The sequence below is a fragment of the Neodiprion pinetum genome, chromosome 5 (genome assembly GCF_021155775.2).
Source record: "Neodiprion pinetum isolate iyNeoPine1 chromosome 5, iyNeoPine1.2, whole genome shotgun sequence".
Lineage (NCBI taxonomy): Eukaryota > Metazoa > Arthropoda > Insecta > Hymenoptera > Diprionidae > Neodiprion > Neodiprion pinetum.
Genome location: NC_060236.1, coordinates 25285170 through 25311383, shown reverse-complemented (window position 1 = coordinate 25311383; position 26214 = coordinate 25285170). Strand labels below are relative to the sequence as shown.

The 26214-nt window shown below is 38.1% G+C and overlaps 3 protein-coding genes across 9 annotated transcripts in view; 2 read left to right on the top strand and 1 right to left on the bottom strand.

Annotated features, from left to right (window-relative positions):
• The window catches only part of LOC124219402 (uncharacterized), a 77605-nt gene that overhangs the window by 17530 nt on the left and 33861 nt on the right, over positions 1 to 26214 (bottom strand). For both annotated transcript variants that reach the window (XM_069136600.1, XM_069136599.1), the window contains one exon: positions 24195 to 24311. The gene's annotated coding sequence lies outside the window, so the exon portion shown is untranslated. The remainder of the gene's footprint in view (positions 1 to 24194; positions 24312 to 26214) is intronic.
• On the top strand, positions 287 to 16104 carry LOC124219399 (Glycerol kinase 2). 4 transcript variants are annotated; one of them, XM_046626905.2, is made up of 11 exons: positions 287 to 608; positions 8234 to 8313; positions 10683 to 10941; positions 11020 to 11237; positions 11318 to 11530; positions 11838 to 11948; positions 12100 to 12356; positions 12428 to 12633; positions 12833 to 12976; positions 13105 to 13191; positions 15035 to 16103. In XM_046626905.2, the coding sequence occupies exons 2-11, from the start codon at positions 8239 to 8241 to the stop codon at positions 15130 to 15132; spliced, it is 1668 nt and encodes a 555-aa protein (XP_046482861.1). In that variant the 5' UTR covers positions 287 to 608; positions 8234 to 8238; the 3' UTR covers positions 15133 to 16103. The 4 variants fall into 4 exon arrangements, with proteins under 4 accessions (XP_046482861.1, XP_046482858.1, XP_046482860.1 ...); XM_046626902.2 differs by lacking the exon at positions 287 to 608 and adding an exon at positions 3889 to 4332 and having other exon boundaries at positions 15035 to 16104; XM_046626904.2 differs by lacking the exon at positions 287 to 608 and adding an exon at positions 7340 to 7591.
• The window catches only part of Cbl (E3 ubiquitin-protein ligase CBL), a 33368-nt gene continuing 23775 nt past the window's right edge, over positions 16622 to 26214 (top strand). For all 3 annotated transcript variants that reach the window (XM_046626900.2, XM_046626898.2, XM_046626901.2), the window contains exon 1: positions 16622 to 18162. In XM_046626900.2, coding sequence (XP_046482856.1) covers positions 17621 to 18162 — 542 coding nt within the window. In that variant the 5' untranslated portion in view covers positions 16622 to 17620. The remainder of the gene's footprint in view (positions 18163 to 26214) is intronic.

The window sequence follows — 26214 nt, the reverse complement described above, 5'->3', positions numbered from 1 at the left end:
TGCTTGGATCTGAATATTATCTGTAATCCAACTCCGATTGTGGCTTGTAGCTCCAATATCATACATACGTTGACGGGAAAATTTCTGTGAACGGTACGTCATGAAATTACCAGGCGAGGGAAACGGTCGGTAACGTAGATTTTGGACATATCTGAAGGTGAAGTGAATGACCTAAAATTCTAAAGCCATAGAGTTGCGATATCTCGGATGGCGACTCCACCTGTCGTTTGTGGTTGAAAATAAGTCTCCGCTCGTAGACGTCGAGGTTCATCTCTGGCAGCGAATGCATAAATCTCATTTCGCGCACGGTGTCCGTGCTCCTTGCCTTGCCAAAGGCATGTGCCCATGCCCGACCGCATTGGGAAATTTCGAGCAGACGACGGTCGTCGAAATCGCGTTGTGAAAATGAGTAGTAAAATTTAAATATGTAGAATATATACCTTAAACGAAGATTCATATCCCCTCGTTCGCATGTCACCTTAATTTACATTCGTTATATAATATTTGCCTCTAAAATTTCACGGTGTGTGTGTGAAAAGGAATCCAGTATTTCATCCACCAGCAGCGCCATCGACGACAAAAGTAGCCGCGCTCGATCGGAGCAGACTGTAAGTGAAAAATCACTGTCAACTAAATTCACGCATTAGAAATGATGTTCGGATAAATCACGTGGTACGTTTCGAACGATATGTCAAATCTCGCTGCGATACTAGACAATATCTAAACGACGTCTTGGCCTTCTATGTTTCCGGTTAGTACGATTAACGTAGTCGCTGCACTGACTTTATGCTTACCGCTTGACGTACGGCAAACCTACACTCAACCTGCAGGCTGCCACGTTGGAAATTCAAACGCGATAAAAGACGGGAACAGTTTTTCGTCCTTTTTTTATCACAATTACGACTAATGCAATATTAAATTTCTTTATAAAAAAAAGTTACAGTGCCAAACATATATTACATACACGGGTAAATCGTTAACTGCGAGAAGAAAAAATGTCGGTGGACATTGTCTCGCGGGAAATTTGAACGAATGTTGAAGCGTACATTGTTTATTTATAAGTATTCGATTAGAAAAAAAGGCCGCGAGACGATTCCGCTGAAGAGACTTTTATACACCTCGAGGTTGTGCACCGCCTACGCAAGAATCGATAAATGAATGCAGTGTTAGGTTATAACTTGGCAGTAATTTAGATTCACGATTCTGTATCACAGTAGCCGCGTTCGAGTCAATTTTATCGCAGAGATCGAGGCGTTAGCATTAATTGACAATTAAGCAGAGGCAATAAATTAGCCTTGAAATCTATTTTACAACGCCGTTCCATCATCATTGCTGTATACCTAAGCGTCGTTCATTAAATACACGTGGAAATTGGCCTTAACTCGACACCCCATTTACCGTGTGCAACGGTTAGGGGAAAACGTGGCGAACTATTATTACACTGCATGTAACAAATCGATTATCATTTTGCCTCATTATTTCTTACAATTATTCACCTCGGAACATTCCACACGGATCATATTTTATGCGAATCTGCAAATATTATTCATGCGAATTCTTTACAGTGTCAAAATAACACGCCCCAATCATATTGTGTTGATGAACCTGAAACCGCTTTGTGAATAGAGTTTGAAATAAACTCTACATTTTGATAACGTGGTGTATATACTTTAACCAACATCATGGATTACGCACAGATTGGTATTGCATGTCGATACACCGTCTTGGGAAATGTTTATATCATTACAGGCGGCGAAGCATCAACTGCAGTCCAAAGTTCTGAAAAGTTACGCAAGAATGAACAGTACAACTATTCCATTGGCTAACATAATTAATACAAGCAATTGAAGACATTTTACGCATTAAATATTTTCATCGTAATTAAGTTGACAAACAACGTACATAGTTTGCACTCCTATTCATTTTATTTCACGTTCTCTTTCCTCCTTTCCTTTCACACTGCGCAGTTGTACTTTGACTCTCGCGCAACCGTACAGATGAACAACATCATAGTTTTAGTAGTTGGCGAACTTTTCCCTACGTGTAATAGCATATGCCCTACGGGTGTGTGGTCAGAAGCGGGAACAAGATAGCCTTTGGCTACTTGGAACAGATCCGTTTAAAGCTAATCGATCGAATACTAATTGAACATTATTCGAGCTAGAATCCTCTAAATGTCGAATCAAATGCATAAAACACTCTGCTTGGACCGATGGTTGAGAAAAACGTGAAAAAATTTTCAGTTATTATTGATCATATAAGATTTTCATTCCTCTTTCCTATTTCCGTGGAGCAACGACTTTTTCTTTATTGAATAACACCGTTGATCCCCATCTCGAATTAATTTCAAATCGAAAAGAGAGAATTTTCCATCGTCATGAACAAGGTCGCGTCATTCTCTTTCCTCGACGTTTTATATTTATTTATTTATTTTTTGTGCTGTATACAAATAAAATTTTATCTGCTGCGCAGCTGAATAAATAATTGACGAAGACGAATAAAGGTTACGAAAACTTGACACATACTCTACAGCATATTTTTTAATTTGACTTCCTCGTTAAACTAGCCGAATGAAAAAACGATTTGTAAAATTTATACCAAATGAATAAAATGAGAATAAAACCACATAGGTCTTGCTGTTTATTCATCATATATCCTTTGTTTCATATAACCAAATAGTTTCAAATTACGTTAGGATTATTCTAAATCTGGCACGGATCAAAAGTTTCTAATTACATCACAGATATCGATTGTATCAAAAGAATCTTAATGAAACATGAAAAAAATGGTGGTAGGCGCACCTTCAGCGATAATTAATTGTCAGAAGTTTGATACATTTGTGATATCGTTCGATATCACGATAGAGAGAAATCATCATCACCTACACATCGGAATCGAGAAGAGGGATCGATCGTTAGTACATATATAAGGAAGAATACCGAAAACGTAAGTGCAATGGCCAAGTTTACTTCGCTAAAGTAACAGTAAATGCCAAAACGGTTATATGTTGACTGGACGGTATTAAAAAAAAATTAAAAAAAAAAAAAAAAAAAAAAAAAAAAAAAAAAAAAAAAAAAAAAAAAACCGTGAAAATTTTTGCTTTACTGCGCGCGATTTTAATCCAAACCTAAATTATACATTGATAACTATAGATTAGGCGCATATAAGTATATACACTTGAAATGAGTGGTGAAAAATTTTACCGAATGCCAATCGGTGTCGGGCAAAGTTTAATCCACGTTTATAGGCGCGTCTCGTACGTGTGTACGAATATAGAAATATGGTAGCGCAGCTGTTATCACAAACCTGATAAAACACAACTTCCGTTTTATCTTCACATGTACATGAGAAAACGAGCCCCCCTCTATGTACAAGTAATCCGCATCGACTGAATACATCGACCTTAGAAAAATGGAGAAAAAAATTAAAAACTATATTTATTTACTCCGAATTTCAATTTCACCGTCAAGATCCGTGAGGGATTCGGGCCAGAAAAAAAATCGCAAGAATTTGCTGTCGGAAATAGAGCACGCACCAAACTCACCGAAAGATTAACAATTCCCGATAATCGCTCAGTTCATTCATGATCTCGACTAACATTTCGGCACAGAAGTTAAACCTGAACGATTTACTAAAACGGACGTGCCTCATAAATCATACACAGGTGCGCAATGTTCCTATAGTATTGTACGTATACGTATGAAATGTCGGTGACTATATGGAGAAAAATCTAAGTTTAGAATTTGGCCTCGCGAAACTCACGTGTTGTGCCAATCTGAGCTGAGGTCAAAACGAATCGATATATGCATATCTATTGTACGTATACCTGGGATAATTAAGTCAGATAAAAATTACGGTTCAGTTTGTGAAAAACCTTTCGCGTCAACGGATCTCAAAATTACGTCCGTCGGTTTCTATAATACGTATCCTTAATTTTAATCGGCGAGTGTTTCGTTTTTTTCCTCATCTCTTCCGCGATCTTTTTCTGAAACGTATTACGATTTCGTTTATCACATCCATCGGCCGATTTTACGTTGTGTTTGTTCTTCTGGAACCGTTGGGTTGTTTAAACCCACCAAAGTTGATAAATGGATGCAACTTTTCGCGTGGGAAAAACAGTGTTTCTTCGTATTAGTTATGAAAGAAGCTTTGGTTAGAATGGTTATCAGTGATTGAAATTTTTCACGGATCTACATGTGAATGAGAAAAAAATCGAGGATAATTCTCATAACCGTAGATACTTCGAACACTTCCTGATTCGTACACAAATCGTCATGTCGCAACGCAAAGGGAGTACTTGGCAATATTTTGCTTTCAATCCGGCTGGAACAGGTACGAATTCAAATTACATAAAAAATAAATCAGATACTCCGTGGAGTTTCTTTCTGAATTTGATAAAAATATATTTTATATATTTGGGTAATAAAATTATTATATTTGTGATAAAAAATTAATGCACGCTACGATTCAAGCTTAAGGCTAAACGAAATCGATTTTTTGTCAGAGTGACGCGAAATTTAATTACAATACCGGTTGTTATATCCTTCGAGTGAAATGATTTTTCACTTTTTCTTCTCAAACATGAAAAAATAAAAAACCTGACTGAATTTTTACCAGCTGCAAGTATCTGCGATAATCAAACAAAGCACGTGTCCACGTCACTTTAAATTATTTCCAATATTGTGCATTGATATCGACGTGGCAGAAATTCAAACGTATTACGGTAACGAACAAGTTCCTTCGTCTTTTTCTCTGCGAGTTTTCCTCCTTCCGTTACCGATTCTCTATCTTCTTTACGAAATCGAAAGTTTCACGGCATGCTCAACACAGTCTCTACGTCGTAATATTGTGTCTCGTAGTCGCGACCGTGACCGCTTACTAAAATAACTCGAATGAATTCACGGGCTTAAAGATCTTTCATTTGCCTGGATTTAGAATAAAACAAAATAAAAATAGTTCTAATCCAGAATTCTCGCATGATATTACGTATTATCTTTTATTTCTTCGCTCTACATCTTCCTTGTGAACTAAAATATTTCTTATTTCTTAATCTGATATTAAACGTTGATATACCGCAAAGAGATGACAAAAATAATAACAATTATAAATCCAACTTATCGATAAATTAATTGGTTCATTATCGACGTTCGTAATATATGAGGTATATATGAAGTATTCCATGCCAACTAAGAGGACATTTTCCCTGACCTCCGCCAATTTGCTTCATTATTTTTTATATGATTCTTCAACCTAAAAAAAGCAGTCACCATTTTTTTCAGATTTTTCGTTCCAACCATTCTTTTTTAAGAAATGTTACAAACCCTTTTATGGTCCTAAAAAAACGCCATTTATTATTTTTTTTACAAAAATTAACATAATTTCTAGGTCCTAAAACAAACATTTTGAGCCATAGTTCAGAGTGGAGAATTGATTTTTTGTATTTTTTAAATAATTTTTTAGAGGAATAATTTTTTTTATTTTGTACGTATACAAAACATATGTTATGTTTGTAACATTTTTTAAAAAAGAATGGTTGGGATGAAAAATCTGAAAAAAATGGTGAGTTCTTTTTTTAGGTTGTAGAATCACATAAAAAATAATGAAGCAAATTGGCGGGAGTCAGAGAAAATGTCCTCTCAGTTGGCATGGAATACCTCATATGTATAAAATTTGCCAACAAGTTGTAGTGACTTATCTGAAAACACGAAGTTAATACAGTACATACGGAATATTGCCACACGTTTGTTTACATATCCACTGTAATAAAATGACAAAATGCATCTTTCGAAATTAGGGGCTTCCTCGATATTATCATGCATCAACAACTAGCTGATACATTCCGCGTTGTTCTTTATCAAAGGTCGACCGGGTTGACATCTCGTTGATGAAACTTACGACTAATATCAGTATCACTGGCATTTACGTATTTAAAGAAGTAAACGAATATATTTCGGTGCCGTTATTGCACTATTGTATACATACTAATTACCGTTTTCCAACTAGAAATGATTTATCATCATTAGTAGAACTATTTTTATTATTATTTTTATTCTGGATTGTAATCGATTTGAAGAATTCTTTGATAGAAAACTGTGCAACATCCTCTAATGTATTGTATAGAAAACATACGGGAAACGAATCTATCGACATTATCGCGTTTTGGGCGCGACAGCGGTGTTCCGAAACCTTGAGCCAAATATGTATAATAACATGGAATGGGGATAAAAATCGAATAAGACATGCGATGTAAAAATACGAATAAAAAATGTATGCATGCATCAACTGTTTACCAAGACGAGAACCTGTTTCCTCTACAGTACGAAGCTATCAGGGGTCAACGTGTAATCCAATGTATATTATACCTTTAACAGCGTTACAAAGAACTTCAATACCTTATCAGTAATTATAATTTCTCGAACTCTATACGCATGCACGCATTCACTCATTGGAGTAAAGCGTTCGCCGTCATCTTCGAATTTTCTTGATCTTTCTTATCTCCTTTCTTTAACTCGAATAACTCGATATCATCAAACATATGACGAACTATTTGTTCGTTCACATTTTCTCTAGAGACACGCAGTCTCGGTTTATCCAACAAGCGACTTTCAGAGGTACAAAACATCGGCCAAAGTCGCGAGGTGCAGTTGAAAACTACGCTCGACGATAACGAATACGTCACACCTCCGCGTGAGGTCATCTTCACACAGATATATATACGGCTAAATCACGTACGAAGCAAAGTATTCTAGCTCCCTTATTCTTTCTCCTTTCTCAACATACAAAGTTTCATTCTTATACGCCTTATGCTGCAGTTCTTGCCTGAATACATACAATTTTACACCGTTAACTCTAATTCGTTACCCGATACTTTCCACTTCAGTACCATATTATTCCCCCCCCGTATCGCACTCTCAAAACGTACATAGTATGCTTATAAATATACCCTGGACCAACTTTCAAGATTTCCTTGTTGCCCAGGAGCGGTTTATGCTATGTGTGCATAGTATGCATCGCGCAGTGACTCACCCATAAATGATTTCTGGTATGAATTGCGTGACGTGGTGGTGTGGTGAGGTGAGGTAAGGTGAGAGGGGGGAGGGGGTGAGGAGGAGGACGAGGCGACACGTTTCGCGGCCATAGAAGCGATCGCGTTTGTATTATTACGCATACGGTGCAGCACTCGCTTCTTGCTTACGATTAAGCGTTTTGCTACTCGCTACTCGCCTCCCGCCTCCCGCGGCCTTCGCACGCGTAGCCGTTCTCTCCCGACACACAGACACGCGCACACATTGGCGCGAGCTTGGCCGGACGGTGACGAGCCCCTTTGGCGGGCCAATCGGAAGCTCGTATTTCGATTACGTCATCATTTCCCCATCTCCAGCTCTGGTTTCAAATAGCCGAGAGCGCAGAACGACGAACCATTCCCTGACATTCCATCGTTCGTGACGTTCGTGACCACATCTATTACATACACATGCGCGCGGGTTGTACAGTAGATGTGTACATGCTATATATATGTGCATATACGTGAATTGTTAATTTTTCGAAATTGTTGAATATATAATATTCTTCCCTCGTACCGTAAATACAGGTAAATATTTTGTTTTTTTTTTTATTTAAAATTTTTCTTATAAATTGTAACCGTTAAACTTGGTTTATTAATTTTTAACGTAGAAACCTAACGAGAATGTACTTTCTTTATTTTTACGCATATTACTGAGTAAATTATAAAATATACAATAAATTTCAAAACTATGAGAACAATCGGTGATTGAGGGTATAACGAGGAAATAAATAAGTCGATGTAAAGAATTGAATAACGTTTGTATTAAAATCGCCTAATTTATCGAAAATACGATAAATAAATAGTATCTTAAACATCGAAGCTGGATATGAAAACCGGTAAGCGTGTTTGTACAGAACCGTAAATTTTATTCATGAATATAACAATACGATAATGTATTTAAATTCGCATCTATTGTTAGACAAGGCTTTTCTCGAATTATTTTTTCTTGTTTATCCTCATATTCATAGCTCTTAAGAAACGATTAGTTAATTAATTTGAAAAGATATCAAATCTTCGTCAAGCCGGAACAAATGTTTTTTTCCTTGAAAGTGAGTCCTACTGAAGGAAAAGGTGCGCTGAATCATGATGCAGAAGATTCAAGACCGATTATGATTAATGGTAAAGAAAATTAAATTGGTACGTTATAACTATATGGTATGATTACAGAAGCGATGCCTGCGACGACAAAAAGAACCGGACCTCTCATCGGAGTAATAGATGTGGGCACAAGGACCGTGAGATTTGTGGTAAAAAATTGGAAAAAAAAACATACCAGTAACGACTATTTCCTATAATACAATATAATATACGTAGATATACATTAGGTCCAAAGAAGAACGACTTTCTTTTTTTTCAAAATCACAAAATACTAGAAATATTGCGGGTTTTCTTAGTAAAGCATTTCAACCACTATAATATAATGTCATTCGATTAATTTTCAACTCTAGCAAATTGATTTTCTAATTGTTACAAGTAATAATATGTAATATATATAATTCCACTTTAAAGGCACTTTTTTTTCTTTTTTTTTTTTTTTTTTTTTTATCAAAAAAAGAATTTGCTCGAGTTGAAAATTAATCGAATGACGTGATTTTATAGTGGTTGAAATGCTTTATAAAAAAAAAACCACAAAATTTAGTGATGATTCTAAGAAATTTTCGCTTTTAATCTCGAAGAAAGTAAATTTTTACATGATTTCAACTTTAACCTTGATTAGCTGTTGAAAGACTTGAGTCAACGAAAAATTGTAAGAGACCTTTTTTGTAGAGCATTCGATTCCCTACAAAAATTTATATCGAAAATTTATGTGCATTGCCTCGTTACTGAGCCACAAAATTCAGAATGAATCTAAAATTATTTTCGCGTCTTAAAAAAAATTAAAAATTGCGTTCAGGAACCACTAAATGTCAACATTAACGTCTCAAGTTTTCACAGGCGCCTTATTTCCTCTTCCTGCAACTATTAAACGTGTGAATTTGAAAAAAAAATAATACTGGATTTTTTGGACCAGTCTAATTATATACATATTAGTGTCTAACATGAAAAAATAATCTTCTCACGTACGATCGCGCTACTAGGAATTTATGCTTGTAATAAAAAAAAAAAAAAAAAAAACAGTTGTCACGTTCAAGTTCACGTTAATTTGTTTAAAATCTTAATATTAATACGAGGCTTAGCAGTATTTTTATTTATTCGTTTTTATTTTTTTTTCTCTTCAATTTCGGCGTTTTTGTTTCATCGACTTCCGACGTATCAGAAACATTGATTCAGCACATTATGGAACGAGCAAATACAAGGAATTCTGAGGTTATTGCTCGATGTGTGTCCTATATATTTTATACTGCACACAGGGTCACGGCTTTCATAATCCGGTGAAACGACACGCAAATGTAGCTTGTAAATAAGCTAGGCAATCTTACGTGTGATATATTTTTCAAACCGGTCAATCTGCTAAACGAGAGCCTAATTCATGCGATGTAATGCTCGTAATACTTAATAATTGTTCTTATTGCTCCGAGGTACTAATTTTATTATTTGCTCGCGGTGTAACCATATGACATTATCTGATCGTTCATCACCAATAAACTGTATTATATACGGTAACGTGTAATAACAACTTTGGCACTGACAAGCAATTTCACAATTACCGTGGGTGTGAATTCAAAATATGATTTCACATAATGCCAATGAAATCGTCCGGCAACGACGTAACTTAAAATTTCCATCAAAAGTAAAAATTAATTTCTCTTTCCCCGCTTAATACATTCCACAACGAAGTGATACTAATTGCGCTCAATTTGAACCATAAAATCTATACACCGTAAAAGCGACCGGTAATATTTACAACCTGGCATAAAGTAATCATTATTTCCAAAATATTCCGCGCGTCTTATCTCTGGCTGGTTGTGCGGATTAGGATTATTATCAGCGGCGGTATAAACAGGCTTGTATGTTATTAGCAAGTGATGTATAGATGTATCTATACGTATAGCATACCTCGAGAACTCGGCGGCAGGTAGTGTTACATATCTAATCGCCTAATATCAAAAAATTTTAGCAAGACCTTAAAGATCACCCCGGCAACAGCGTAAAGTTTAGCGACTGTAAGTATTTGATCCGATCTTAACCCTTCGAGTCACACATTATTGTGCTGAGTCAACTTTTCTAACAAGATATTAGTCTATAGTTTTTGTCTCGGGAGTACCGCTCCGTGATTTTTGCGGTCGCTGAATACGAATCTGAAATCGGATTTCAAAACTTCAAGATGATGGATCCAATACGGCGGACGAAAATTTCAAATTTGATCGAATACGGTCAAAAAACTCTGTGCAGGAGTTTTCGGGGTCGCTGATTGGATTCACCATACTGAATTTTCAAAATCTGAAAATCCGTAAAGAAATATGTTTTCAAAGTTCTCCAAATACACAAAAAATGGATATAAAATAGGCGGTAAGTATACTTTCCACTATGACTCAAAGGGTTGAGCCAAACTAGCGTGTTTTTGGTCCCCGATAGGATGCAACGGTGCTGTAGATTCGAAATTAACCTAAAGTAATCGGTGAGATCCTGTAAAATATGGTGGAACCTTATTTCTCAAATTCGATGCACTTCTTAGGTATTCAATGCCAAACACGTGGCCGAAGTAACATCCCATCAGATAGACATAGAGCAGCACAGCCCGCAAGAAGGATGGGTGGAACAGGACCCGAAGGAAATACTATTCGCTGTAAAGGCCTGCGTGAAGGAAGTGTTGAGAAAATTCGAAGGGTTGGGTCTTTTCGTGACGGACATAGTCACGATTGGCGTAACGAATCAGCGGGAAACGATCGTCGCTTGGGACGGAACAACCGGCGAGCCTCTCTACAACGCGATAGGTTAGCAAAATGGTTTTAAAATTTGACTAAAGCGTTGCCAATATCTAATCGACGCGGTTCCTCCACCCTCTTTTTCAGTCTGGTCAGACATCAGGGCGGCCGCTACCGTGGACCAAATCATCGCCAAGTTTCCAGACCAGAGTAAAAACCACCTTAAACCGCTCTGTGGTTTGCCGGTGAGTCCATATTTCTCTGCGCTTAAAATAAGGTGGCTAAAAGACAACGTGCCGACAGTATGGAAAGCGATGCGGGAGCGAAGATGCAAGGTCGGAACCGTCGACACCTGGGTGATCTGGGTAAGCGATTTACAGACAGGGAATTTGGAAACGACGATCGACATTCCTCCTCTAATTCGCTATTCGCGATGCCCTTACAGAATCTGACCGGCGGCAAGGACAGGGGACTCTACATAACCGACGTTACGAACGCCTCGAGGACGATGCTGATGAATATCGAGACCCTCTCCTGGGACCCGACCCTCTGCAGATACTTCGACATCCCGATGAAACTCTTGCCGGACATCAAAAGCAGCTCGGAAATATACGGGAAGGTAGCGGTTGGACCGTTGAGGGGCATCACTATATCCGGGGTGATTATTATTGTGTTTCGCTATTTGGTTCAACTTCGAGTTTTTGATGAAAGAGAAAAAAAAAAATAAAAACGAAGCATACAAAAACTTGAGATCAGGATTGAATTTCTTCAATTGTGAATAGATACGTTCGCCAAACGTTTGCAAAGCTGACGAAGAATTAAAACATGAGTCTCAGCGAAATCCTTTGAAATTTTCAATCCTCAAATAACTTTTTGAAATCCGATATACCGGTGTCAACTTTCTGGACACTGCAGCGTCTCGTTGACTGATGTTTTTCTCTCTACCGTTTCTCTTTTATCTTCAGATACTCGGCAACCAGCAATCTGCTCTGGTGGGTCAAAACTGCCTACGGCAAGGCCAGGCCAAGAATACGTACAGAAGCGGGTGCTTCTTACTCTGTAACACGGGAACAACGGTTCGTCTTTAAGGTCAATTATTCAAGTTGTAGAGTTGCGCAATAACTTGTCGGAAGTTTCTTCTCGCAGGCTGTTCAATGAAATTACAGTAACAAAGCGAAACAATAAAAAAAAAAGAAATACAATTATTATACAAAGTCTTTGTTTCAGAGGGTTCAATCATCTCACGGTCTGGTAACCACTCTTGCTTATCAATTTGGTCCCAACAGTCCGGCTGTTTACGCGCTGGAAGGTTCGGTCGCTGTAGCCGGGGCGGCAATAAAATGGCTTCGAGACAACATCAAGTTGATTGATGACGTTAAAGAGAGCGAAGATTTGGCGCAGAGCGTTTTCAGCACGGGAGATGTGTACTTCGTCCCTGCATTTTCCGGCCTCTACGCCCCTTACTGGAGGAAAGACGCCAGAGGGTATTAAACGTTTCATCAGAATGTTTGTTTTTAACCGCGGTGAAATAACTGACTTTCTCTCGTTTCAAAAGTATTATTTGCGGTCTTACCGCCTTCACGACGAAGCAGCACATTATCAGAGCCGCATTAGAAGCTGTTTGCTTCCAAACGAGGGATATCCTTGAGGCAATGCACAAGGACTGTGGTTTCCCGCTGACAAAATTAAACACAGATGGAAAGATGACGACCAATAACTTGCTGATGCAACTGCAAGCCGATCTATGCGGCACTCCAGTCTGTGAGTAATTATTCGAACGGTGAAGAGTTTTTTTTTTTAAACCTTCCACGAGATCGTTCCGGGTTTTTCGCAACAGGTATTTTAAAGAGGGCGCTGATAAGGTTAGACAAGATCGGGGGGGAAAAACTGTTAACGTTGAGTAAAAATACGTATGTGCACAGGTTGGACGACGTTCAGTAAACGTTTTTGATATTTTTAGTCAGATCAACTGTGCCTGACATTACGGCGCTGGGTGTGGCGATGGCAGCGGGACATGCGGAAGGCATCGATGTTTGGGAGCTGGAAGGTGAAGAGGTAGAGACTGTTCCCACCGACACTTTTCTGCCTACGACAACGCCAGAAGGTGGGTTTGAACAACAGTGTTAAAAGTTAAACGGAAAAATATAAATCGTGAAAAAAAAAATAAACAAGTAGTTGTTCAACCGAATAAACAACTTGTCCGCTCGACTATTGACGTGTAATTATTTGCAGAAAGAGACGCGAGATACACTAAGTGGAAAATGGCTGTTCAAAGGAGTCTGGGATGGTCGACGTCAAAGATGTCTGACCAGATGACAGGTAAAGTTACATCACCGAAAGAATTGAAATTGGAACGATTAGCGACCGCGAGTGAAAACGTACTCAGCAATCCTCCGTGTCCTGCTTAAGATATTGGAGCATGCGGAGCCTGTACAGTAGATGTATTTTAGAGATTAGATTTACGTAGGTATTTCGTAAAGAGGTTCTTCAGTTCTGGTAATCATTCCTTTCTTTTCCCTGTCTGAGTTTTGTAAATAAATTTGTAAAAATTAAGCGTGTCCAATTGTCGGGACAAATTTGACATGCTTTGGATGTACTTCTGGAGGAGCGGATACTGTACGAGGTGTAAATTAATATTGTGACAAGATATCCGATGACATAGAGTACAGAAAGCTGTATCGCTATCAAAATGTGACTCCATTTTTTGCACAACTAACGTATAAGTTATGGACTATAATTTCTATCGATAATTTGATTTCTTGATGTACTTATAACTGTTTAACATGTGATGTCTTTGTTCGACTTCATTTCATTTCGTCAAATTACCTTTTTCTTCCGACGCTTTTCTCAAACCACGTTCTATTCTGAGCTATCCCGCAAACGCAATTAATTCGTCCCACTATCCCCTGTCATCCCCGGTAATATTTATTCCTGCACGTTCTGTAAAATAAATTAAATTTAGAAAAAAACGTAGCACATGCACTGTGTCCAACCGTGTACCCTGATCCAAGTAAGCCGTGAAAAGTAAAACGGATACGTAATAGTCATTTTTATCCACAATTTTTTTGATCGTTGACTTTATCGTTGATTGTTCATTGTTCATTGTTGCATAGAACTTTTCGTAACGATTGTTGAACTCCTATAGTGGTTATTTGTTCGTATAAATAAAGTTACGATCGTAACTTATGTGATGTTGTACTTTAAGGTAGAAAACTACTGTGCTGTGATTGATAATAAAAATCAAATATTTACTAACTATATAAGTATGTCACATGTAAGGATACGTTTAAATTTAAGCAAATATTGTAGGCTTGGCATAGCCTATCAATCAATAATACGACACGCCTTTCGTGCTGCATGGTTCTACAAAAGATTTCTGCTTTACTTTTATTTCCTGCATTTTACAGTAGTTTTAGCGTATAGTTTGTCTATTCGATTCAAGGGTTCACGGGTATTTTGATATTCTCAATATTACGCTGAAAACATTAGGCTTGATTTTTCATACACTCAAACATGCAGCAAACTCAATGTTCTTGGGTGTGATTTTATTTTCGATATGACGTCGCTTTGTTGTGACGCGGGGTACGCCTAAAGCGAATGGACAAACAGGATTACAGTACAGGAAATACAGGATTCAAATGGTTCAAATTTCAAATTTTTTCATCTCGCTTTTACCGATCTTAACAGTTAGACGTATACTTGCTTGTCTATTATCACTGATCGGCACAGTGAACCTCAACACCTAAACGGAAACATGGCGTCGGGAGGACAGAAGGCATAAAACTGTGTTTGAAAATAAAAAGTGAAAACGCTTTTCTGTTACGCAAGCACTAGGAAATTGGCTCATCGCTGCACTTGTTAGAATTCGATTACTGGCTGACCGAAGTTATTATAGGCTAAAGTCTGAAAGTGGCTCTTAGATAGAATGCATTATGGCCGTCATTGGCCTCAGTCCTCATCTACGATTGTCACTTGAAAATTTTCCATCGCGTTTTCTACTTTGCTGACGGAGCTGCAAACGCTTAACGAATACATACAGAAAAAACCGCTTTGTTATTATATATTTAAGCACAATTTTACGAATCGAAAACGACAATGATTCTTGCTGTAAATTGCGCACTTTATACGGATAAGTCTGTAACCTGTACACGTTTTGTTCCAGATGAGCGGTACAAGATGCTGGCATCGATACCAGCGAGTTGGTTCCTATTGACGAGCTTTATCCTTCTTCGATTGAGTAAATATTTGGAAAATCGGTGACATCGAACCAACTGCGTCTGCAACGCGTAGCAGTTGAATTTCAAAAAAACGTAAAAGGTGGCGGGTAGCCTGTATATACATTATATAATTATAGTACCCAGTTAATCAAAAATTGTAGTAATAAGTACGAGGCAGCGGTGCCGGTCCATGGCCGCCATAACTGGACCACCTCCGAAATTCAATTCCCGTGTTCTATTAGTCGCTATACAAGTTTAGAAAGAATCAGGGTTCATTCCGTTCTCTATCACCTTCACAGTCAAAAATACCTCTGTGCTTTATTTTTTGGAACAATGATACGTCTTTAAAAGCTAGGAATTAAATCTTACAGCACATAACACCAAGACTCAATTTCTGTCGCGAGTGTGTGTTGGAATCAACATAAAAAAAGGCGTATCCTCGAAACGTCGCGGCTGATGATGAAAATTATGGCAAGACTATCCAGTCAATTATTCTCAATGTTGCTGTTATTATTATCATCATCATCATCATCATCATACTAACAGTTCTTTTCCCAATTCGGATTTCCAGTGTTTAAAAATAATTCAACATAATTGATAAATATCGATATGCATGACACTGTTTCATTATTTTGTTTTTGGACCTCTTTATTTTTTAATTTTCCTCTACCCCAGTTCGACGTACAGTCACCTTGCTGACAATGAGTTTTAATAAGTACTAAATTACCGTGCTCTCTTAGCAATGATATTTTATTTTAGTGTCCGATTCTTACTATAATACGCAATGGCTTACTTAACAAACGTTCTCCGGAGCTAGTCAAAATTATGTGTAACATGACAACAGCGTATCACATGTCAAACACAAGTGTTTACGCGTGATTATTAAATGTATATACATATAGGTATGTATATGAATAAGAAAAAAGAACACATCGACGCGATGTGTTATGTGAATTCAGCTGTTATGTACAAATTGCTGTCGATCGAGAATAAACGATAGTACAGTACAGGGGGAACGAATCTTACCCTCCCAAACCTCTAATTACCTATCTATAATCACTTTTCACAGACCTACTTTCAGTGAAAAGAATTATACATTTAAAAAAATATAAATTCAAATAATTTTTCCACTCTTCCTTTCAATTTCCTCTCAAGCGACATACGTAATTTAGGAAGTCATGACCAAAATTTACGTTCACGCCGCGATGCCTATACTGCCCTGTGAAATATTTTCTATAATTTTTATTTTGTATTGAAAATCTATTCGTTATTTCCATTGATTTTGAATAATCCGTTTCCTTCGACCATGAACTCAATCAAGAGGATGGGGGAAAAATCAGTTTATTATCGAACTTTTTAACATTTACCGTAACGACCATGTCTGAATTTCAAACTGCGCGGGCAGCCGGCAACTGTCAACGTACGGCTGATTCATTCCGCTTCCCATACTGGCCGCCGACGGCGCTGGCTACGTTGAAATCACCGGGTAATAAAATTTTCCGAGGCAAGTTTCCCGTCTGTTAACGATAATCGGGGCACCGTTAATCCTGGGCAGAGTTCTCGAGCCCAGTGAGCGAAAGAGGAGGAGGCAGTGACCAGTTTTCCAAAGGGTATACGACGGTATCAAACGACGATAGAATGCTGTCTAGCGTCGTGAGTTCGTTGCCGTCTTCTCGCGCGTTAAAACTCACCTCGGCTTCACGTAAAACGACGGTTCGTTCCTCCTCGTATCACAATTATTCACGAGTTTCGGTGATAGGATTAAACAAAAGTGCGCGGTCTTGGTTATTATTGCTGCTGGTTAATACTGCGTGTGCTTAGAAGTAACCACGAGAAAAACTACCAAAGAAAAAAGAGTAGGAGACAGATAGTGAGCGAGTGTGTGTGAGTGTGCGTGTAATAGAGAGAGAGAGATAGAGATAAAGAGAAAAAGAGAAATAAAAAGAACTGAAACAATACACAGAAAAATAGATACAAGTCGTACGGCGTATAGTCGAAGAAAAAAAAATTTTAAACAAAAAGGTATCGTTAAAAGGCAAAGTGGTTTGCGTCTACTGATGAAAAATCGGTAAATTATTAGAAAAAAAAAAAAAAAAAAACGATAAAGAGCATTTCGTGAGGTTACAAAAGGTCATATTCGATAAGGGGGGCGGGGGGGAGGGGGAAAAATGTGCGAGAAGTACTACGACAGTGGTTCCGTGACGTAAGGGTGCAGAGGAGATAAATAATAAAATATCGTTTGAGATATATCCACCGGCCCGATATTTATTCGCGTTTTCTCGGTGTTTCGACCCGCCCGCGTTGACTGTGGTGGTCGCTGCCGTCCGGTGGACACGAGTGAATAAAAATGTTGGACGGCAGGATCTAGAGAGACAATAGAGAAAGAAGGAAGAGCGCGCACGAGTGGCGAAAAGTAAGTTGGAGAGCGAGCGAAGTGCAAGAGCATCGTTCGGTTCTTCGGGCGCCGTCGCGTCGGTGGCGAGTCGGAGTTTTCTAGTCGTCGGAGGGACGGAGGCGATACGGACGTAAAGATGTCGGGTCAGGGTAGCCGGAGTCGAGCGGTCCACATAAGCTCGATATTCCAGAAGCTGCAGGGCCGTTTTACGGACGCGATGACGCCGCCCAAGTTATCGACGGACAAGCGAATGCTCGACAAGACGTGGAAGCTGATGGACAAGGTGGTCAAGCTCTGCCAGCATCAGCGTATGAATTTGAAAAACTCGCCGCCTTTCATACTCGATATTCTGCCGGATACCTACCAGCGGCTCAGGCTTATATACAGCAAGTACGAGGACAAAATGCAGGTGTTACACAGCAACGAACACTTCTCCGTATTCATTAACAATCTAATGAGGAAGTGCAAGCAGGCTATTAAATTGTTCAAAGAGGGCAAGGAGAAGATGTTCGACGAGACGTCGCACTATCGGCGAAACCTCACCAAGCTTAGCCTCGTTTTTAGCCACATGCTGTCCGAGCTTAAGGCCATCTTTCCTAACGGGGTTTTTGCCGGCGATCAATTTCGCATCACTAAATCCGACGCCGCCGAATTTTGGAAGGAACGATTCGGCAACAAGTATGACGAGACTGTATATCATTTTACTCTTTCGGTACAATCATTGTTTTTCAATTATTTCAGGAATTAATGTCGTCGATACGATTGTTCGAACGAAAATCATTCACGCCGATGTCAAAGAGTTTCGCATCAATTGGTCTCGAAAACTAGCGCCCGTCGATTCGTCCTAGTTTTATCCAATTTTTCGAAAAGATCGGCAAACTTGGATTTCTTTTTCTTTTTAGAGTCGTGTCCGACAAATAATTTTATAACACACGAGAGCGTCTGATGACGAAGGATCATGAGGCTAAAGTTGGTAACGAAATATCGAGGAGAAGATCATTGGTTCGCAATTTTTGAATGACTTTCAAGGAGTTGGTTTTGTAAAATATGAGTACATTTTATTTATCATGATTTACTAAATTTTAGACATATCTAAAAGTGGAAAGTAACGATTTTTCCTGAACACGCACCGTTGCATCAACGTTACTAATCTTCATTCTCATAAATTATATTATCGGCGTTATACATGAAAAATTGAACTAGCCGTAGCGAATTCCAAACTAAAGATCAAATGACATACATAAATCACCAACTTCAGGGAGATATAGATGTCGTACAGTTATTCTTCAATGTCAAAAAGCACGCATCACTGATCATCGGTATCATCCTGTTTGCGTATACGTGTGTATATATATATATGCATACCTATATATACCTATACATGTCGTAGAAAAAATTGATCTCTATAATCCCGAACGGCATGGCATTTTTTCACGTATTTAATCGCAAGATTCTCGACATAATTTAAAGGCGTTATTTCGTCATCCATTTGTGTTGCGAAATTGTTTATCGCCTTTTATAATAAAACACCACACCGACAGTTGAATACCAGATACGTGAGAAGCAACTGCAAAATACCAAGAAATCAAAACCAAATGATGATAGTATGCATACACGACGAAACCGTTCAGCGATGATGCAAAAGAAACTGTATGAAGAAAAATGGAGGTTAAAAAGTAACGCAAAAACGAATTACGCTGCGGCACTATTAAAATTGCGTATTGGGTACACCGCCTTCGACTACGCATACCTGTACAGCTATTTGTATTTGAGATCCGTGCGATGACGGCTGATGCGAGGCGGCTCAAACTCATCCATGAATGGCTCGCTGGTCGGTCGACCTCGGTGCGAATTTTTTTCTCCTTATTTTGTGGTTACATCCCGTTAGGGCGAGTGCCAATGTACTCTGTGTTTATTTGTTTTTCAACATTTTATACTTTATTTAACAATTTAATTTCATCTGATTTAAATCACTCCTATTAGTTTTTTAGATTTTATTTACTATCGCCCGTTAATATATTCAAATCCTTATGCGGCAAAACTATTATACATAGCCATATTCTCCCGCGAACTTTTTTCTTGTCCTCGTCGAGAACTTGAAGACTATTCGACATAACTTTTCCCTATCTGTAAAAGAGTTGAGTCGTCGTTTGCATAAGTGTCATCCCCTTCCAAATCGGATTACAAATATCGTTATAGCTCAAAAGCTGTTGATCTGATTGTAACGAAGTAAAGCTTAAATCCTGGCCAAACACGTTGTAGCTATCCAAAGAAAAAAAAATATCCAACTTGATTCGGTAGTTCTCAAGTTATCCTAGTACAGTCGGGATAGAGGGACATTGAATTTTATATATATATATATATATACATATGTAGAGAGGAAGGGAAGATAAGCGTTAGACTGATTCATTTTCGAAAGCACCACGTAGACAGTAATTTCAACTGTCGTTAGATTTTAAAGATGATTTATTACAGTTGTACAATCAAATTTGTAGGCTTTGGTTAATTTCTCATGACAAACCACCGATACTTCGGGTCTTCGTCCTTTGTAGACCGAACATCGTGCGGATTACACATAAATATAAAGACTCGTCCGGCTCCTCGAGACGTCGATTTAGCTACTCCCGCTTCTTTTGACAATTTTTTCATCTTTTTCTCTCACTTCGTATCATCGTTTCGCCGCGTCGTCTGAGACCCCCTTATGCCTCGCAACACGCGCACGAACAGAAGAAAACATATTCGTGATACTCGTCCTATTCGTGTGTGCACGAAGTGTATTGTATCACGGTAGAATACGACGTGAATCTCGTCGCGTATCCTCCGGCATGCTTCTCGCTACGTGTGTACGGACCCTTGGATCCATTCCGACACATTCAAGGCTGCCACCACTTGTTCAACGTGCGAAACAAACGCCGACGGTGGCCTTGAATGTGTCGGAATCAATCCAACGGTCTGTACATGTGTTTGTATGTGCGCTAGTACGTACGCCCCCGCAAATAAGAATAACCCTTGTTATCCGTTTGTCACGGCTAGTCCAGGTCGCAGTGTACGTACATTTGGAATAAAAATTTGTATTCCTATCACTGTTTTCTTTACCTAATCGTTGGGGGAGCTCTTTGACGGTCTAAATCCAGAATTTCGGTCGCCATCTTGAATTTATCGGGGAATTTTTTTTTTTTTTTCTTCTTTCTTTTCTGTCAAACAGCACGCCCGTTGGCAACTCTTGACTAAAAATCGTTGTAACTCAATTTTCGGGATACTTGAATTTCTCTACAAAATTGGTTGTTGTGACAAGTTTTTGTCGATGATCGATATTTTTCGACTTGAATCTGAAATTGAAAATGGCGGCCGACGCCACTACGGAATCTGGTCGAAAATCTGGATTCAGACTAGCAACGACCTTCACCAACGATTAGGTAAAGAAAATAGTGATATCAAAAAATCGGAAGTTCAGATATTTGATTTTTGTTTTTTTTTGTTTTTTTTTTTTATTTATTTTTTGTTTTTTTTTTTCATTGTATATATCGATTGGTCTAGGCGGTAACGATCCTCATCGCGTGTTCCAGGCAAACCTTCTTCGTGGAAAGACGGAGGAGGGGTTTGTAATTCTCTGAAATCTTTACGTAAACTTCAATTGCCTTCGAATTCTTCTCCGAGTTTCTTTTCCCTTCTTTCTTTCCTTCTTAGATTTTATTTGTATTTCTAGTTTCTCCGTTAAACAAGAACGTTACTTGTTTACGTACGAATCGAAGAAAACTGAATATAATACTGTAACAAAAGTTTGAAGAACGAAATGTTGATGTGACGATTCGTCTTTAGAAAAAATCGTTACTTCTCAATTACTTTAGGATTGTAGTAGGAAATTCGGTATGTGTTAAACTTTAGCGATGTCAAAAACTTATACATTTTGGAAACTCGAATCCTTGATATCATTCCGTTGATGAAAGATGATGCTTTGTTTTTTAGTGTTTCGTTATGTTGACGTTAGTAACTTTAACCTCGTGCCACTGAAGCGCGGAATCAGGATTTGTGTAAATGTAGCCAATGAAATTGGCGAGAATAATTCTTCAACTATTATTGTTATTCACAGAAATTGACGACGTCAAAGCGTGAGGAATAAATTATGAAAAAAGTATTCCTTGTTTTCTTCGAATAACGTTCGACGGCTTGAACTGTTAAATTTTCCGTCTAACTCTACCCCTCTTGTTGGATTGTCAAAATTCATTATGGTTACACTTCGTCTATTAAATGACGTGACTCTACGTTATTACAGGTATTCATGCGGTATTCGTTATGTATGAGTTATAAGTAACGATCGTAACAACGACAAAGACGATAAAATAAGCGACTGTAAGTGAATCGTGCTCCTCGACGACCGTAAGTTTCCAAAGGCGTTGACGCCAACCGGAAGTACATGCCTACGTTGAGCTGATCCCGCGAGAGTAGATAAAAAATAATCAGCCACGTACAATAGATTATACAGCCGAGAGCCGCGAGAGCTGAGCCGAGTTGAGAATTTTTTTTAAACCGATGCAGGATGATAATTACTGTCGGCTTTAATCAATTTCCACAAGTTATAACGAAACTGAGAAAAAGAGGAAGAATAGTGTGTGAAGTAACAAAACGGAACAACGAAAAACACACGTATACGTATGAATTTGTATCTTTTCAGATTTTTTTAATTTTTATTCACCGCTGTGAATTTTACGTTTTCTCGTATCAGTAGAAAAATGAATTTGCGGAATAACGAGGAGCTCTTCTCACACGCGGCGTGTTAGGTTTGTACGCCGATTGAAGAGGAGGAGCGGAATGAAACTCGTCGTTGCTGCGGGGGCGTGTAAATTAAAATTCGTCAACTCGAGCGGTGTCTTTATTTCTATTTTCGTACCGTATATAATACTTCAATTATAACGAGACTAATTAAGATGGAGTTAAGCAGCCTCGCGAGAGTTTAATCGTAACGATCCAACGGAAGCTATTCTAAATTAATGTGGCTGCTGACGACGAATGGTCAACAACGCCTTGTACGAGTTGTCGTATAAATTACTACACCGCACTTGCTGCAGCACAATATCCAAGTGTAACCCCTCAACTTTGGAGCGGTCAAAGTGTAAGAAAAATAACCGTGAATGAATTTAAAACGCCGCAAAACCCGAGAACGATAAAGTAATTACAGAAGAAATGAAAAATGAGCGAAAAATACCGTTATAGATGATTTACGAAAACAAATCTTTTCCTATTAAAAAAAATCACTGTACATATCTCACGAGTTGTTTTACTTTTATATTTCACTTCGAAATTTTCTAATCCAAAAACCGTTCAGTTTTTGGGTATTTTGAATTTTCATATGAAAATGAAAATACTTTTGTCAATGATTTTTATTTATTTATTTATTTATTTTTTTTTTCACAAATAACGGGAAAAGCGGACAAAGTATTAAAATCGGTCACTTCGAGACGATCGTTTTTTGCTGCTTTGCTAACTGATTGTGAGAAAGAATCTCTTGATAAATAATTGATGGCGTCGATCTGTACGTGACACTTATCGCGTACTTTGTATCCTTCCAACTTTTGTTATTATTATTATTTCGTTACAGATACGATTCCGAGAAAAAATATTCGGCGTCTAGCGGAAGTGGAAACGCGGTTTATAAGATCAGTACCGACTTACTTCCTTCAAACAAACTCGAAATTATTCCAATATTATTCGTTGAATTTAGACGATATTCGTCGGATACGATAAATTTTTCTTATCGTATCAAAATGTACAGGCAACTTATTTTCAAACATACATTTTTCACCAAGCCCAACCTCGTTATCTTAATTCTTATCGTTCTGCTTTTGTTTTTCACGTTTCCTTTCGATCATACGCATTGTACTGTACGAACAATACACACTACATTAATTCTCCGATTTTATATTACAATCACGGGATACGAAAGGAAGCAAAGAGAAAGAACAAAGAATGGAAAAAAGATAAGCGACGCGGAATTTCTCATCGTCGTCGTCGTCGTTGTCGGCGTCGATTGAAAATACAGTATATAACAAACGACGCTGTATGGATGTAAGGAGTAAATAGGATGTGAGAATGGGCCGATAGTTCGTCCATGAACGTAGCTCGGGGTGACGGCGACGATTATATTCGACTCCAGAGCTTCCGGCAAACGATCCCCGCGAACTTCCGGTCTATTTTAAGTCGCCGATCGCGCCCCGCTCTCCCAAAAACTGTAAGAGGGATTTAAAAAAAAAAAAAAAAAAAAAAACAGCAGTCTTTGCACGGTCGCGGCTTAAAAATAACAACAACAATAATAATAATAATAATAACATAACTATTAAGAATATATATCCCGAGAATATAATACATGTATCAATTTATGAGCATGCAGTATGAAATTTATCAATTTCCTTCGTTGCCCGCAGAAACCGCTAGAAAAAAACCATCACGTCCTTTTCACAACGGATTATATAAATTTATCAAACAACAACCCCGGCGGTTGTGACGTCACAGCATAAACCACGTTATCTTAACGTAATCGGGTTTGTCTTCCGTTTTGCAGTATAACGTTCGATGTATTGTGGGATTCGAAAACCACCGTCCGTTGTTCGTTCGTAATTGAAGAGGTTAAAATTACGAAAGGCTGTATGTCATTTTTTTTTTTTCTTTTTTTTAAATTTTAAATTTAGTTTAATCGTAAAAAGAAGGGGACTTACAGTTTTTTAAAATTCTTTCCTTTACTTCTTGCTACGGGAAATCATTTAGAGATATCTTCACAGACTGACTGACTGACTGACCGCCTGAATCACCCTGCGTATAATTGCCTTGTTCTCCTGTAAAAAAAGATTTGCACGTATTAATGCACTTGAAAATTTTTATGAAGTTTGATCAAACATCCTGATACGAATTTTCCAATTATCTAAACGAGCTGTGATATAATTTCAAACAATTATCACATTGCATCGTTTTTGAATAAATTATTATTCGTCAAAATTTATTTGCGTTGCGAGGTCGAGTTGGTTGTTTATGTTTTTAATACCATAAAGAAAACAAGAAGTCACCGAAACGAAATTTTCAAAATCGAACTTGCGAGTAACGCAACATTTTTCTTTCCAGTTATCGAAGTAGAAAATTTTCGTTGGAGCCTGATTAAAAACTCTTACGCGATTAATTTTCGAATTATGAGATATTTGTTTCTTATCTTCCTTTTCTTTTCATTATTTTACTTGCCTAGCTCGGTCGTATTGAACGTCTTTTGATACTATTGTGACCTTACCATACATACACGATGAATTTCCAACGACCGAATGGTCCGTCGTCTGCTAAAATTGAACGCGCATGCGCGGCAATTCGAGAGCAGTTGTTTGCCAGGGCGACAAACGCTCATAAATTTAGACGATAGTTCGCCGCGATGCATATAACCTTAAAAATGTTGACAGCTGTCGGTGTTGAACACAACTACCAGCGACAATTGTCAACATTTTTTAGGTTACGTTCGTGACGGTTGGTCGCCCTGGCAAACAACCGCTTTCGGATTGCAGCGCACGCGCATTAAATTTTAGCAGACGACGGACCATTCGGTCGTTAGCAATTCGCTCTTTACAATATGTAAATATAATAATTATCATCATTTTATTTTCTTTGTACACGTTGTCCTTTCGTTAACTTTATTATTCACATATCATATACAGCTGCACGCGTTATGAATGAACGATAGGTAGTATATTTATAAATTGGATTCTCGATCATGCTTTGCGGATTGATCAGTTACGCTGGAAACGGAGTTTCTTGTCTAGTATTTCAAATCTTACGTCTACAACAATTTGGATCTAAAATTAATACGTAGATGAATAATACGTATCTGCGTTCACGTAAATAAGAACGCGAAATGAAACCACGGACGTTAATTTCACTTGAAAATTGTACAAATTGCACAGAGTTTGATTGATATTTATCACTTCCTCTGCTGATTTCGCCATTCTTTATACACATGTACTTTATACCCAGCCTATTTATCATTAAGGCGGTCGAAAGTATGTAAAGGAATTTGGCCCGACTTAAAAAATTGTTTCTCTCATTGATATTTGAAAACTTTGTTGGTTTTTCTTCTCTACTATCGGCGAGTGTGCAAATCCTCTTTTCCCTATCCAACGACGAATGCCTCCTTCTCTCCCGCTCCCAACCTCACCATCTCGTCGAGCCCACATCCGGATGCGAACCGAACCGGAAGGAAGGCAGATGACGTCACGATTAAAGTGAATCAAGTAACACGTGACTATCGCCCGTATACATCGTGTCGCCTACCATAGCGACCTACGTTCCTCCTCGATCCCCTCTAAAGCCGCACATCCAACCGTCCATCCGTGTATCTCATGCATGCCTTGCCACGATTCATTTTCAAATCACTCGTCTTACAGGTATAAAATATCATTGGTATATATTTTTCATACTTTAAGGATTTTAGCTAAAAATATTTAATTTATACCGTATATTAGGGTCAGCCAAAAAAAAAAATGACCTATCGAACCTGTGATCTTAAAAGGACTTATTTGCTGAGAAAAAATTCTCCCGTTTGGACTAATTGTTAGCTCAATTTTAAGAGGTTTCGCTGGCCATTTGAAATTTCCCATTTACATAACGCGCAAAATAGCGCCTTTTATATTAACAACGATATTTGAACCGTTTGAGATGAAAAAAATTTCAAGGCACATTCTTGTAGGGTATTAAATTCTCTAA

What these genes read in the sequence shown, in the direction of transcription:
- LOC124219399 (XM_046626902.2), top strand. Translation starts at nt 4,275, where the DNA reads ATGTCGCAACGCAAAGGGAGTACTTGGCAATATTTTGCTTTCAATCCG. An exon ending in CAAGGACCGTGAGATTTGTG is followed by an intron (nt 8,314 to 10,682) that starts GTAAAAAATTGG and finishes TGCACTTCTTAG; the next exon opens with GTATTCAATGCCAAACACGT. An exon ending in GGGGCATCACTATATCCGGG is followed by an intron (nt 11,531 to 11,837) that starts GTGATTATTATT and finishes TTTTATCTTCAG; the next exon opens with ATACTCGGCAACCAGCAATC.